The sequence below is a fragment of the Vicia villosa genome, unplaced genomic scaffold (genome assembly GCF_029867415.1).
Source record: "Vicia villosa cultivar HV-30 ecotype Madison, WI unplaced genomic scaffold, Vvil1.0 ctg.001158F_1_1, whole genome shotgun sequence".
In the NCBI taxonomy this organism is placed as follows: domain Eukaryota; kingdom Viridiplantae; phylum Streptophyta; class Magnoliopsida; order Fabales; family Fabaceae; genus Vicia; species Vicia villosa.
Window position 1 is genome coordinate 241,745 of NW_026705507.1, and position 14,483 is coordinate 256,227.

At 34.0% G+C, this 14,483-nt stretch overlaps 2 protein-coding genes across 2 annotated transcripts; one reads left to right on the top strand and one right to left on the bottom strand.

Moving 5' to 3' along the window:
* Nucleotides 1-5,009: 5,009 nt before the first annotated feature.
* Nucleotides 5,010-8,638, top strand: LOC131633656 (protein FAR1-RELATED SEQUENCE 5-like). Its single transcript, XM_058904353.1, has 4 exons — nucleotides 5,010-5,169; nucleotides 5,411-5,542; nucleotides 6,009-6,870; nucleotides 7,095-8,638. Exons 3-4 carry the CDS (start codon nucleotides 6,021-6,023, stop codon nucleotides 8,636-8,638), a joined length of 2,394 nt encoding a protein of 797 aa, XP_058760336.1. The 5' UTR covers nucleotides 5,010-5,169; nucleotides 5,411-5,542; nucleotides 6,009-6,020.
* Nucleotides 8,639-9,752: 1,114 nt separating this feature from the next.
* On the bottom strand, nucleotides 9,753-14,294 carry LOC131633657 (uncharacterized). The gene is made up of 6 exons (XM_058904354.1): nucleotides 13,579-14,294; nucleotides 13,142-13,492; nucleotides 12,178-12,818; nucleotides 11,892-12,072; nucleotides 11,650-11,787; nucleotides 9,753-10,406 (listed from the first exon to the last, which is right to left on the bottom strand). The coding sequence occupies exons 1-6, from the start codon at nucleotides 14,269-14,271 to the stop codon at nucleotides 9,753-9,755; spliced, it is 2,658 nt and encodes an 885-aa protein (XP_058760337.1). The 5' UTR covers nucleotides 14,272-14,294.
* Nucleotides 14,295-14,483: the final 189 nt, after the last annotated feature.

Below are 14,483 nucleotides of genomic sequence, written 5' to 3' on the forward strand. Positions count from 1 at the left end.
TTTATTAACAATTTAATCATTGCAGTAAAAATTACTAAGTAAGAGATTAACCGTAAGATATATAGTTCTTTGCATCGAATTATCATTAGTTTTAAATTTTAAAGTTTTAATATTAAATATAATTATAACAAATAGGAAAATATTTTTATAAGATTATTTTTTATATAATTTTTAAATATTAAACATAGTAGAATTTTTTTTAATAATCATAATTATTTTGAGTAAGAATCTCTTTTTATGGAATTTTTACATATTAATCTTAACAAAAATAATCCAGTAGAGTGTTTCTTGATATGGAATTTTTAAATCTTAAACGTTAATTAAATCTCACGATTCATATCAATAATTCTCGTTTCTCACAATAGATATTAGTTCTCACTGGATATAAATTTTCATATATAAAATTACGATTTCTAAATAATCTATATAAGTTATAATTAAAATGTAAAACAACACATTAACTTAATTTCAACTATTCAAATTACATCAGAAATTATTCAATGTAGCACACAAAATTAAATAACTTGTTCCAACAAATTTTAAGATATAAATATTCATTACAATTATAATTTTATAACAATTATAATTAGATTGATGGGATATTATTTTATAGCAAATTGTTATATATATATATATATATATATATATATATATATATATATATATATATATATATATATATATATATATATATATATATATATATATATATATATATATATATATATATATATATATATATATATGATTTGTACTAACTCTATCCTACCATAAAAATTACATCAGAACTTTTTAAATCTCATTTCAACCTTATTTTTAATTAGAATACATCATGGTGTCTTTTCTATACTATCTACATAATTATATTAAGATGAAACCTTTTAGTTTGAAATTAAGTCAAACCATCAATTTTTGTTTGATATTTATACCTTTATAATACAAAAAAAAAATTTAAATGCATAATACGCAAATTGTTTATAACATACCTTTATGAATTAGGAATGGATAATTTCTAGTTATATTAAAAATTTTAATTTTTTTCGGGTTGGCGGGCTACCCATGGCCCATACTGTAACACCCCATATTTTACATTTATTAATTTAATGGGAGTTTAAATTAATTTCTTGGATTATTGGTATTTTTAATTGGAATTAAGTTAGAAATTGTGTAAAATAAGTTATTGGGCCAAGTTGTGGTTAGTAATGGAGGGGTGTAATTGATAAACCTTATTACTAAAGTTATTTTGCTTTATTTTTCATAAAATAAGAAAAAGAAGAAAATTGGAAAATAGAGAAGGAAAACCTAGGAGGGAGAGAAGGAGAATTCATGGAGAAAAGAGATTTTCGTATTCATGGTGCAGCCCTCACAAAATGGGTCATAACTCTCTGCTCGTAACTCCAAATTAGGTAATTCTCGAAGATTCAGATTCTACACAAAATTTCCTTCGATTTGATATATTAATTTGTGTCAGGGAGGTTCTCGATGAGGGAGATAAGCGAGTTTGAAGATTGAGAATTCTTGTTGAAAGTGAAGAAAAAGGCTTACGGGTTTGATGGAGAAGAAGGGGGAAAGTCCAGATTCTTGGCTAAGGTAAAGGGGGACTCTTCCGATTAATATCTATTATCGGGTTATGGATAATAGGACTGATATAGATATATTATTTCATGTTAATTGAGTCGTATGATAGAGTTTGGATTTTGGGGATGTTTGTTGATAATTATTTGTTTTGATGAATTTCCATGAATTTGGTGTTGTATGATGTTTGATGATGCATAATATATGTTATATGTGTGTATGATATATGTTGTGTGTCTGTTTTGTGGTGTTTGATCAACTTGAATCGATTTGGTCGAGATTGAGAAATTTGGGATTCAGGTTCGTATGCTGTCAATTGCGATTGGGACTTCTGATCTGGTCAGTTCGCGCCGCGTCCAATTGTTGGCGCCGCGAACTTCTTGGCAGAAAGCTTGAGGAGAATTATTTCACTCAGTTCGCTCCGCGTCCCCAGTTGGCGCCGCGAAAGCGTCGTTTCCTAGCAGCGTGTCGCGAACATTGTGTAGCGCCGCGTGCTGCTAGTGATTTTGAAAAGTTTAAAGATGCATAACTTTCGAACCGTTGGCCTGTTTTAAGTGCCGTTTCGAGCAGGATGAAGCTTATGAAATATTCTTTGTGTTATAATAATGAAATGAGCAGTACCTTGAATTTATTTTATCATCATTTGCTTGTTTTGATGTATGATGTGTTGTGGATATATATGATAGGATATAACGATACAAGCTATGTTTAAAACATGATTCATATGATGATTTGTTTGTTGGTATGATGAAGCTTATGAGATAGTTTTGTGATGATGTGAGTATGATGTGAATATCTTGTTTGTTGGATGGATGATGTATTGTTGACATATATGATGAAATGTGACAATATAAGATGTTGTTTTGAAAAACATTATGATGTGATGAATTGTTGAGAATTATATGATGATGATTGATTTGTTTTGGAATGAAGTGGATACATGTATGTTCTTTCTTATTAATGATGATGATTGATGTGGACACATGTATGTTCTTTAATGATGATGATGATGATTGATTGTATTTGAATGATGCTAATGTATATAAATATACTTTGATGATGATGATGATTATGATGAAATGAGTATTTGAAGATGTTACTCATTAGACTTGACGATGGTATAAGTATGTTCATGTATGTTTGCATTCATTCATATTCATTGATGATGTTGTATCCATGATGATGTGTTGGATCAGTGAAGGGCATGATTCCCATTGTGTGGAATCTGTGCTGGCAGGGCCGTATCTTGATGATGTTGGATCAGTCATGGGTTATTCCCATTTGATGATGTTGGTACCACATGCATAGTGTCAGTTGCATTCATATGCATGACTTTTATAACATGATTGGATGTATTCCAGTGTTATAAATATTGATGATGTGTTGGTTGATTGTTTTGTGATGATGAAACTTGTCTGGATGTCTGTTTATGAAACAATTGGGTGAATGATGTAACTATGATGTGTTATTATTTATGATTCAATAACATTTGTTAATTTGACTGAGACTCACCCTTATTGTTGACATTTTCAGATTGGCGAGTAGCGGCTTTTGGCTTTGGCGAGGATAGCTCATAGGCCAGTTTGTTTAAGTATAGCGTCGGTGTCATGCTCTGATATTGTAACACTGGGGAACGCTAGTTTAGAGTCTATGATGTTACTCTATTGTGTTGCTATTGTATTAATTTTGTGGGATATTGCATAGATGATGTTATGCTTATCCGTATGATGAATATTTCGTTGTGTAAAAACATGATTCTGTTAAATTGATGATTCGTTCCTAAGTGAAGCATGACAATTGATTTATGATAAATTGTTTTAAATTGAATTGTGGCACCCTTATTTTCATGTTTTACTCTGAATTATTTTATTAATTTCCGCGGGGTTTAGAAGGGTGTTACACATACGGGCCGACCCACATTTTTTAGGGCATTTTCGGGCCAGACTTAAAAAGGTCCGGATGTAAATGGGCTCAAAAAATAAGGTCCAACCCCTAACTGTTTTCGGGCCTGATGGGTCGGCCCATGGGCTTCGGCCCATTTTGATAGCTCTAAATCGGGGTATGAGTCACCTCTCTTATAAATCCAACATTTCCTTCATTCCTAGTCGATGTAGGGCTTTGGCACTTTCACAATTGAAACCCAACAATATCCCCCACAAGTTTCAGTACGCCCATATCACTATCATTTATCCACACTAGGATCCACCTTCGCTCCTCCACCGAGCCAACAAGGGCTCTAATACCACTTGTTGGGAAGTCCTAAGAGCGTCAAAAGTGTCAATAGGCTAAACACCCCGGATCCAAGAGACCTTGACACAACATATCCGCCCAAAACCTTAAGACAATAAGGGGTATGGGTCACCTCTCTTATCAACCCAACATTACTTCCATTCTTAGTCGATGTGGGAGTTTAGCATTTTTACACTTGAAACCCAACAATCTCCCTCACATGTGTGAGTCACCCACATCACTGGACTTGATTTATAGGGGTATTATTGTAATCTGGATCATTAGTATCCCTATAGATGCTTGTAACACTGAAATTCTAAAATGTGTAATTTAGAACAAATCAATCTGACAGAACTATAACTGCTATATAGTCGCTGACATAGGCAATTTAGTCAAAATGTGTGAAGAAAGCTTTTGTGTGTTTTTATCTACTCTGCTTTGTATTCGTCTAAATGTTTCAACAAATAGTTATTATTTAATTTGCATCCTTTCACAAGGACCAGGGATCGTTGGACTCAGTCAAGGTGTGGTAGAACTAAATAATTTGGTTTTTATTTGTGTTCCTTATTTGTAAGGCCACTATCTGAAATTGAAATTGATGTAAATTCATATTATGAGAGAAGTAGTACACGTATGGATTGAAGAAATGTCGTGAAAATGGAGGAACAAGTTGAACACGGGGCACCATGTGCCTCACAGTTGCATAGATAATCACCTATTACCTGCTTAATTAGTTGAGCAAGTAAAAAATATGTAGGTTGCAACGTCTTGGCCAATAAAACTAATGTTTATCTATAAATACATATATTGTTTTTTTTTAGACGAAAATCTATCAAATAAAATTTTTCACACAATTTTATCCCTTTATAGTTTTGTTTTACTTTACTTTTAAATTGTTTGTAGGCTAGTAGATCGAAAACTCAAAAATATAGAATTTTTCTTTACCCACCTCCTTATGGGGGGCAGCTGCTAATATGCATAAACATTTATTTATGCATGGTGCATAAGTTAACCTAAACCCTTGGATCAATATTTCCATCTAATGGCTAGAAATCACCATATATATATTTACTAAAAACAGAAAAAAAAACGTTTTCGTGATTTGTTCGTTCTCAATTCAACGACTCAGACATCATTTTCTTCTCAATTCACCACCGTCGCCACCGCTGCACCGTCGCCACCCGCCTGCACCGTCGCCACCGCCAATCTCCGCCGATCACCACCGTCTTCATCCTTCCTTCTCAACACATCACCACTGTTGCCATGCTTCCTTCCCAACACCTAATCATCGTCGCCTTTCTTCGCCGCCATCAATAATTCATTCCGGTGATTTCTCACAGCTCACTTTCATCCACGAAATCATAGGTATTGAATTTTAAACTTGTTAAATTTAATTTTAGATGATTCACACTTCAATTTCTGGATTTCTATAGAACTGATTGTTTTACCTAATTCAAGAATTCATTGAGTAATGTATGTACTATGGTTGAGTAGTGTTACGATTCCATGAGTAATGTATATTTTGATAGAATAACCTTGCATACTTCTATGAGTAATGTGCGATATATTTTGATATAATAACCTTGCCTAATGTATATTGGATAAGGTGAACGAAGTGAAAAAGTACAAGGCTGTCGAAATTTCGAAACGTGACAACACCGAGAATTGCTCTGCAGCATCACCACAGACACACCGTTGAAACTCCCTCTCTTTCGGTCACAGCTCCGCTCCGCCATCGGTGAGTCAGACTTGCTCTCCCTATCTCACCTATCATCTTTGTTCTGCTAATTTCTGTGAAATTTGGTTAGAAGGGTATCACACAAACTGTTTGATTAACTGAATGTGTGTATTATAGTGTGTCTTATAGAAGGATTTTCTTTGTAATTTTTCTATGAACAATAAATGAATATTATGTTACTGGCCGTAGAATTATGTTGTAAACCATGAGTTTGGGCTGCACAATTATGTTGTAAAGCTTTTCTCCAATTGAACTAACCGTGCTTGCATATGAACAGGGGATTTACATTACCCTTAGTGTTGAATTTCAATAGAACTGATTGTAATTATGTTGTAAATATGGTTGAGTAATGTTAGGATTCCATGAGTAATGTGCAATATATTTTGATAGAATAACCTTGACTGTGTAATATTGAATATGCATATCTATCTGTCTTATTAATAAAGTTGTAATTTGTATTATGTAGGTTGTGTTGCTAATGGATGAGATATCGTCTTCCACAAATGTCACTCAAGATGTTGGTTCAATCTCCGATGAAAATAATGAATCGTGGCAACATTTTGTCTTCCACGAGCTTTCATCAATCAAGGATTTCTATGCTAAATACGCTCATGAAAAGGGATTTAGCGTGAGAAGAAATTTGCATTCCTTCTATGATTCTCGTAACAAAAAAACGGACATTGTGCAATATATCCGTTATGTTTGTAACAAGCATGGTTTCAAGCACGGAAGTCGGGCGGATCCTAAGAACAAGACAAACTCGGATACTCCTGTTCTCATTGAATATCATAAAGAGAAAGAACTTCCCGAGGAAAGGACTGGTTGCCCAGCTAGTATTTCGTTGAAGTATGATTCCAATGTTAAAGGTTATCACATATACAAATGGAATGTTACTCATAACCACCCTCTCCATAAACCCGAGCATTCGCATTACTTGAGATCGGCTCGAGAGATTAGTGAGCCTCAAAAACAACTTGCTATAATAAATTCAAAATCAGGCATGTCTGTAAGATCCTCCTTTCAAGTTATGCGTCAAATAGCTGGTGGTTCAAAGAACCTTGGGTATTGCTTCCAAGATTTAAAGAACTTTCTCACCACTGTTCGACAAAAGGAAATGGTCATTGGTGATGCCACTATTATCCAAGAATATCTTAGAAACGAAGCTTTGAGGAACCCGTCATTTTATTATGATATCCAAGTAGATTCTGAAGAGAACATAGCTAGTATTTTCTGGTCAGATGCAATCATGCAGCAAGACTATGAATTATTTGGTGATCTCATCAGTTTCGACACTACTTATCGAACAAATACGGAGTATCGCCCATTAGGTATGTGTTCTATTCATTTCACTACTATTATATCAAGCTTCCATTTTATTTTGTATTTATCAGTGCGTTGATATATTTTCTCTACCATATTTATTATTACATCATGGTATATTAGTATAAAGATATATTGATAACATCCTTTGTTTTAGGTATGACACTGCTTTTAGATTGATATCATCAATTGTTTTAACTTTTTCGTTATATGTTTTTGTCACACATACCAGCTCCGTTCCTTGGATTTGACAACCACCGTAAGAGTGTATTATTTGGTTGTGCCCTGCTATACGATGAGACTTCAGCAAGTTTTGATTGGTTGTTTACCACTTTCCTGAAGTGCATGAAAAATAAGAAACCCATTACAATTTATACAGACCAAGCTTCTGCTTTGATGAAGTCAGTTCCAAACATCTTCCCCGATGTCTTCCATGGCTTGTGTTCTTGGCACATGGGGGAGAATGCAAAGTCCAACTTAGGCTCTCGTTGCAATGGTGCATTTCTTGACGAACTACATCACTTGGTTTCGAATGTTGATGATGAGGCAGAGTTTGACTTCAATTGGAATAAGATGCTTCAAAATTGTTTTGGTGGTAAAGCCACTTCTGAATTTACTTGGCTTGTCCAGATTCATCGTAATCGTACTCAATGGTCTTCTGCTTGGGTGAAATCACACTTCACTGCCGGTTTGAAGACCACACAGTTAAGCGAGTCGTTCAATGCCTTTCTTCGCCACTTTCTTCAGCCAGACCACTCACTTGTGCAATTCTTTATCCATTTCAATGTTATGGTTGAGAAAATGCGAGATAATCATGCTGATTGTGATTTCAAGGCTGCTAATACTAGGCCAAGAAACAATTATCCCAACAGCCAACTCATGAGGTCCGTTGTCGCCAAGTATACTCCAGCATCGTTTGCATTCATTCACAAGCAATATGATCTTTCTTTCAAATATTATTATGAGGAGGACATGTCAAGAAGTTCAATTTCTAATAGAGTTTTCAAAGTGTTCACAATTCAACTTGTTCGTGATGCCGATGAGATGGATTTTGATAATGATGCCGCTGCGAATGTTTATATGTCGGTCGAAGAAGTTCCAGAAAACCTTCTTCCTAATGATCAAGATCCTTTGCGACTTGATGAGAGGGTTGTTACGGTAGATATTGGGAACAAGATTTTTACTTGTACCTGTCGGATGTTCGAGAACCGGGGATTCTTATGTCGCCATGTTTTCAAGATATTAGACTTCTTAGGGAGTTCTGTCCAATACCAGTCCTTGAAGTCCATACCTGACCACTACATATTGAAGCGTTGGACTAAAGGAATTCGTCCATCCCTTGATGCTTTAAAACCCATCAGTATTGGAGGTATTCAAGATACTACTTTTGCACAAAGATATCAACAAGCTTCTGGTGTTATGCTTCAGATTATAACCCGTGTTTGCATGGACCCTGATGCGTGCCAATTTTTTCTTAATGCTGCAATTGAATGTGGGAAGCAAGCGGAAGAGTTGATTGTTGCTAAAGGTGTTTCCGGTCAACCTTCATCTTCCAGGTCTGCATCTTGCAAAGATACCAGTGTTGCTGAACCTCTTGTAGTTGATTCTAGTGTAAAAAAGTTCAAAAAGAGACCCAATCCAATCAGGGCTAAGAAACGGCTCAAAAGTGATTATGAGTTAGCTAGGGAGAGACAAAGATTCATCGCACAGCGGAAGAAACAAAAAAAAGAAGAAGATGCTGCAAAATTAGCTTTAACAATCAACAATGTTGATTGATTTTCATTATTTCTTTCCATTATTTTAGACTATTATATTTCAGTCTACTATTTCAAATTTTCATCATACTGTAAGCAGAATTTTTACTATTCCGTTTTAGTTACTGCAAATACATTAGTGACCGGAATGGATAATAAATGATATTTCTATGTTTCCATTGTCAATTTAGCTTTTGCTCAATTAATCAATCAGTAGATGAATTAGTTTGTTTTTCAATTAGGAATCAACAATTATAGCTGTATAATCTGAGTATGGATAGTGAGAACCATTCAGGAATTATAGCTGCTGGAGCAGTCCCAGCTTTAAGAAGAATTGTTCTGTCAGAAAAACCACAGTGGCAAAGGGCACTTCATTTGCTCAGGAGTTTGCAGATATGATGAGTTATTGAGTCCAAGGGAAGAAATCCTTAAACAAATCTTATGCAGTACTTTATTATATATTTAGAAGAAAATCTTTAGTCCATATATCTTATTTAAATTTAAAAAAAGATATAAAATTCAATTCAAACCCAAAACGAGGATCATACTCTATTTCAAAATCAATTCTCACAAAATTATTATTTTATTATTACAAAATCACATTCCCTTATTTTTTATTGTATCGTGTTATGTTTTGTTTTATATTTTTGTTATCACACACAACACAACACAGTCATAAGTTCATATTATAGTTCCTAGAATTATTACAACAGTCGAGTAAACAACAGACAAAAGAGGAGCAGGGTACTTCATAGAATGAATAACTATTCTCCTCTCTTATCATTTTTATTACAGTGCAAATTGTTTTCATTAAATTCTTGCTTGTATTCTAGAATAAATATTCTAGATATGTATTGAGATTGTATTTGAATCGATTTAAAAACACCTCATTGATTGAAATTTTTTAAAACTAATTGTCATTGAATCTATTCATTGGATGTACCGGATGATTCAAACAGTCTACTAATTTAAAGTTGCAGTTTTATTTGAAAATACGTAAAAAGGAATCTGCATCAATATGGAACAGGACAGAAGCTTTAAAGAAACAATTTGTCTACATTTAAGCTTAAAGAAACAATTTGCTCATACAAGTCAAACTTAATCAATTCTAGAAACCAACATTCTTACTACACAATTCAATATAGAGTTTTTTTCCTTTTTGTCCTAGGTTTTTTTGTCTTCTTCCCGGCTTCTTTCTCAAGGACTTGTGCCATAGAACATTCTTCCTCTTCTTCACCCAAGTTAGGGGCTGACTTCTTTGTCTTCACCTTTTTTTTGTTCTTCTCTGCTTCTTTCTCCAAGTCATCCTCCATAGCACATGCAGCCTCTTCTTCAGCCAATGTCAGAGCTAACTTTGTCAAGTTTTGAAGCAACTCATTGTCCTCACGCTTCAAGATGTCTAGCAACACTTTTACTCTTTGAATCTCCATAAAATCATCTTGCTCTTCATTTGTCATCATATCCCAATGCTTAAAAAAATCCCAAATTGCAGCTTGCTTGCTATCCCATTTCTCAATATATGTCAGAACAAATAGCCCGCATGATTTCCTATCATGTTGTAAAGGCAAATTCACATCCTCCCAACTCCATTGACTAAAGTCTATAGGTTCATTTCTCTTAGCATTTATCAACTCCATCCCATATCTCACTTTCCACTTCCCCCAGTTGTCCCATTCATCTTCTTTTCGAAATGTGAACCTTTCACAACTATTCAGAAATCCGAACCTCTGTTCTTTGAAATCAATCACATATGCAGCATAGTGACTCTTCAAATAAACTGGGAAAAACCACTGTAATGATGAAAAGAAATCATGAGTACAATAATCAACATGGAACTTAATACTATCAAAACAGATTACTCAATACAGATTACTCAATACAGATTACTCAGTACAGATTACTCAATACAGATTACTCAGTACAGATTACTCAGTACAGATTACTCAATACTATCAACATATTAATCAAAACAGATTGCTATAGCTAACCTTGTAATTAATCAAAACAGAGTAATCAATACTATCAACATATTACTTAAACATTATTGAATATTATCCCATGTGTTCAGTATTATTTTGTTACAAAACGTTCATACTTCTTAGGTTTCTAATTTGGAATATGGTTTAAACTTAGAGATTTGGATCCATCAAACATTGGCTGAATAGCAGTGTGATATTTCAGCCACTGTTTCACTGCCATATGGACTCGCCGAGCTGTAAATGATGTTCTTCATTGCTCTTATTAAGTTTCTTAATAACTACGTACTTTTTTTAAAATTAATTTTTAATACTAGTAGCAATAAAAATCTCAAAGCATGTCGTGATGTGATTAGTGTTGACACACTTAAGAGCAAGTCTGTTACCAACCAAGTTGTTATAAATTTCAATAGCATATATGAGAATTCAAAAGCAGTTAACTTACTTAAATTGTGACTAAAAGGTGATAAAAATTATCATCTCCAAATCCTAAGAGAGAATAACTAAAAGAAAAAAGAAAACCATACCATGGTATAGTAACAAAGTAGAAAGTTTACAACAGTATGCAAGTTTAAAGCCATGTTTTATCCATCTTATTAGCTACTTCACTATTTTCTAAAAACTAGTTGAGCTATTATTTTCAACAACCCCCTTAATAGCAGAATCAGCCCCCTTAATCAGCCCCCATTGTGCATCTCACTACAATCAGCCCCATTAATCAGCCCCCATTGTGCATCTCACTACAATCAACCCCCTTAATAGCAGAATCATCGAAACTTTTTTCAGCGGGACGCACGATCTGACCAAATAGTATTATATGACTGGTAGTGTTTATCTCATTTGACACATTATCAGTTCCTTTCGTTGAACTTTTCTCAAATGAACTATCTTTCAAAGAGTTACTGAATTCTACCTTTGATATAGCAGAAATTCTTTCTGTATCACTTAGTATGGCAGATTACTCAATACTATCAACATATTAAACATTATTGAATATTATCCTAGCACAATATATTTACAATATGTTCGCACAAATATTAAGCAAAAATGTACTTACATATTCAGGATTTTCCACGTCTATATCATTAAAATCCATGTATTTGAGCTGTCTTATTAAATCTTCTGCATACTCGGCCACTACATGGGCTTCTCTATGATCCTTTTTGCGTCTAGTGATCTTGACGCCATGCTCAAACTATGTGCAAATAATTATAACAGAATACATTTAATATGGGAATTTAAACAATGAAGATATTGTAAATTTTAGTTAATTAAAACTAATCAATATGTGATACTTACTTCATATGTAACCGGGAATATCAACCTTTTCATCTTTCCTTTCATCATCTCTTTTTTATTCAAGAAACTAAAATAGTTTCCAATGACATCCCCCTCTAACTTACAATCCTTCTTGAGACAAAATAAGGATCCCCTGTTAAGGTTGTCTAACATCTTGCATTTGTCTTGGAACAATACCTCCCTTCATGTTAAAATCATTATCAATTAGAGATGAAATATAATGAATCTCATTTAAAAATTGAAGTTAAAAAAATATTAAATGGCTTGAATTAAAAAATCAACGTACATAGCTCCTCCATTTGCTTCTGCCAATGTCCATGCATAGTTGACCAATTGTGTGTCTTCCTCACTCAATTTTGCCTTCTTCATTTGCATTACATATGGGGATCTAAAGTATTGTGACAATGCTGAGATCCTTTTTGGAAGCGGAATCTGTTCATTTTGTGGTATGTTCTCCATAAGTGTGTATGTTGCCACATCAGATGGTGACTTTCTACTTTCTTCCAATGATATAGGAGTACTGAATCCTAGACTAAAAGAAGGCTGACCCCAATCAGAATCATTCATCTCAGCTGTATCACCATGCTTCTCTTGACTTTCTTTTTCAGGCTGATTTGCATCATCTTCTTTTCCGGGCTGTTCTGCATCATCCTCTTTATCAACTAAATTTGCAGCTTGTTCTTCAAGCCCATGATCCGAATCATTGTCTTCACTCTCAACCAATTCAGGACTTGCATTTCTAGGCTCATGTGCAGCATCCTCTTTATCTCCAACTTCTTTTTCCGTATTAGAACGATGCTCCTTTTCTCCAACTTCTTTTCCTTTTCTCATTGAAGACTCAGCTTCCTCTGCCTGTTTGACCCAATAAGTCTTCCAATCTGCCCAAAACTTCAGCTTTTCATCACAAATTTTTATTTGTTTTTTAGCCTGCAATGTACATAAAAGCACTCAAATCAATAGCCACATATTACTCAAACTAAGCATGTATAGCCACATATTAAACATGTACTCTCAAACAGTAATACTGAATACTAAAATAACAATGAATAGCCATATATTATGCAATACTCAATAGTCAAACTATAGCACTCAATACTGAATATTAAAATAACAATGAATGGTCATATAGTACACAATACTCGATACTCAAATAACAATGAATGACCATATACTAAGCATTACTCAATACTCAATACTGCTAATATATTACACTACTAAATTTGAATATTGAGTATTTCGTTCAGATATACCTCTTCTAATGCGTAGTCTTGTGGAGCCAAATGAGCCTCCATCATTTCATTATCCACATTTTGTGTCTTTCGCTTTTTCCCTTTTCTTTGGATCACTTTCTCTCTACTACGTTTTGCAGTCTCAGCAATTTTGTCATGCATCACTTCATCACCCATGTCTTTTGCTGCCATACTACTTTCTGGAATATCACAATCTTGTTTATCAAGAATGATCACCTTGTTGAAACCTCCCTTCTTCTTTATTTTCTTCAACTCCATGCTCACATTGCCATCCTCCCAATTTCCACAACTTGGTGCTTTTTCAACTATTTCCTTTTGTTTGGTTGTTTGCACCATATCTAAAAAATGTACCTACAATGAAGATATTAAATTTGATTATTAAATAAAATTTAAAGAGGATACATTAAATGAAAACAATATTTTAATAGATTACATACTAGAAGAAAGTGGAAGTCTGCTTTCCCAGAACATGCATCTTTCTTAATCCCTCCGTTGGCATGTTGAATTAAGTGTTGACACCAGTTGTAGCTACTAACTTTCTTTACTTCGCTCAACACTGTAGCATAGTTCAAACTAATCAAGTATGAAGTAGTAGGGCAAAGAATGGTTCCGATAGCCAATAATATAAAACCTTTTGCCCAAGCTTTGTTCTTTGTGATTTCAAAATTCATCAATTTTTCATACAAAACATTGGTATGTATGTGGATCATACTATCATAAGTCTCCCCTATGTACCCGAGCTGCTCCTTAAATTTCTTCACCTTTTCTTTACTTGATTTGTCAACCTTTTCCAAATCAATTATCTTCTTACCCCTTGGCAAATCATATACCCTCTTCACATCTTCTTCTCCAACTGTAATTCTTGCATTTTCATTGACAATCATTCCCCTATGTTCGTCAAAGTTATCTAAAATCCAACTTACAAATACCCCCGGGATAATGGTGATGTTCAGTTTTAACAATCCACCAAATCCACATTCCGTAATATACTTCTCTTTCTTAATACAGTCTTCTTTCTTCCTAGGATCTTTCTTTCCCTCGTTCAACAACAAAACTAATTCTGTCAGCTTCTTAGGGAAACACCTATGCAATATTCTTGATGATGTTTTTTTGCCTTTCTTATTTCTCATGTCAGCACTTCCATCCTCTTCCTCTTCTGTCCCAACTGCACCAGTATGATCATTCAAGTCTTCCTCTTATGTCCCAACTGCAGCAGTATGGTCATTGTTGTCAATTCGTGCCGCAGATCTTGTTCTCATATCTGTCCATACAACATATTACTCAATAACAAGAATAGAAAGCAAGGAACAGAATATACTCAATATTAACAACATATTAATCA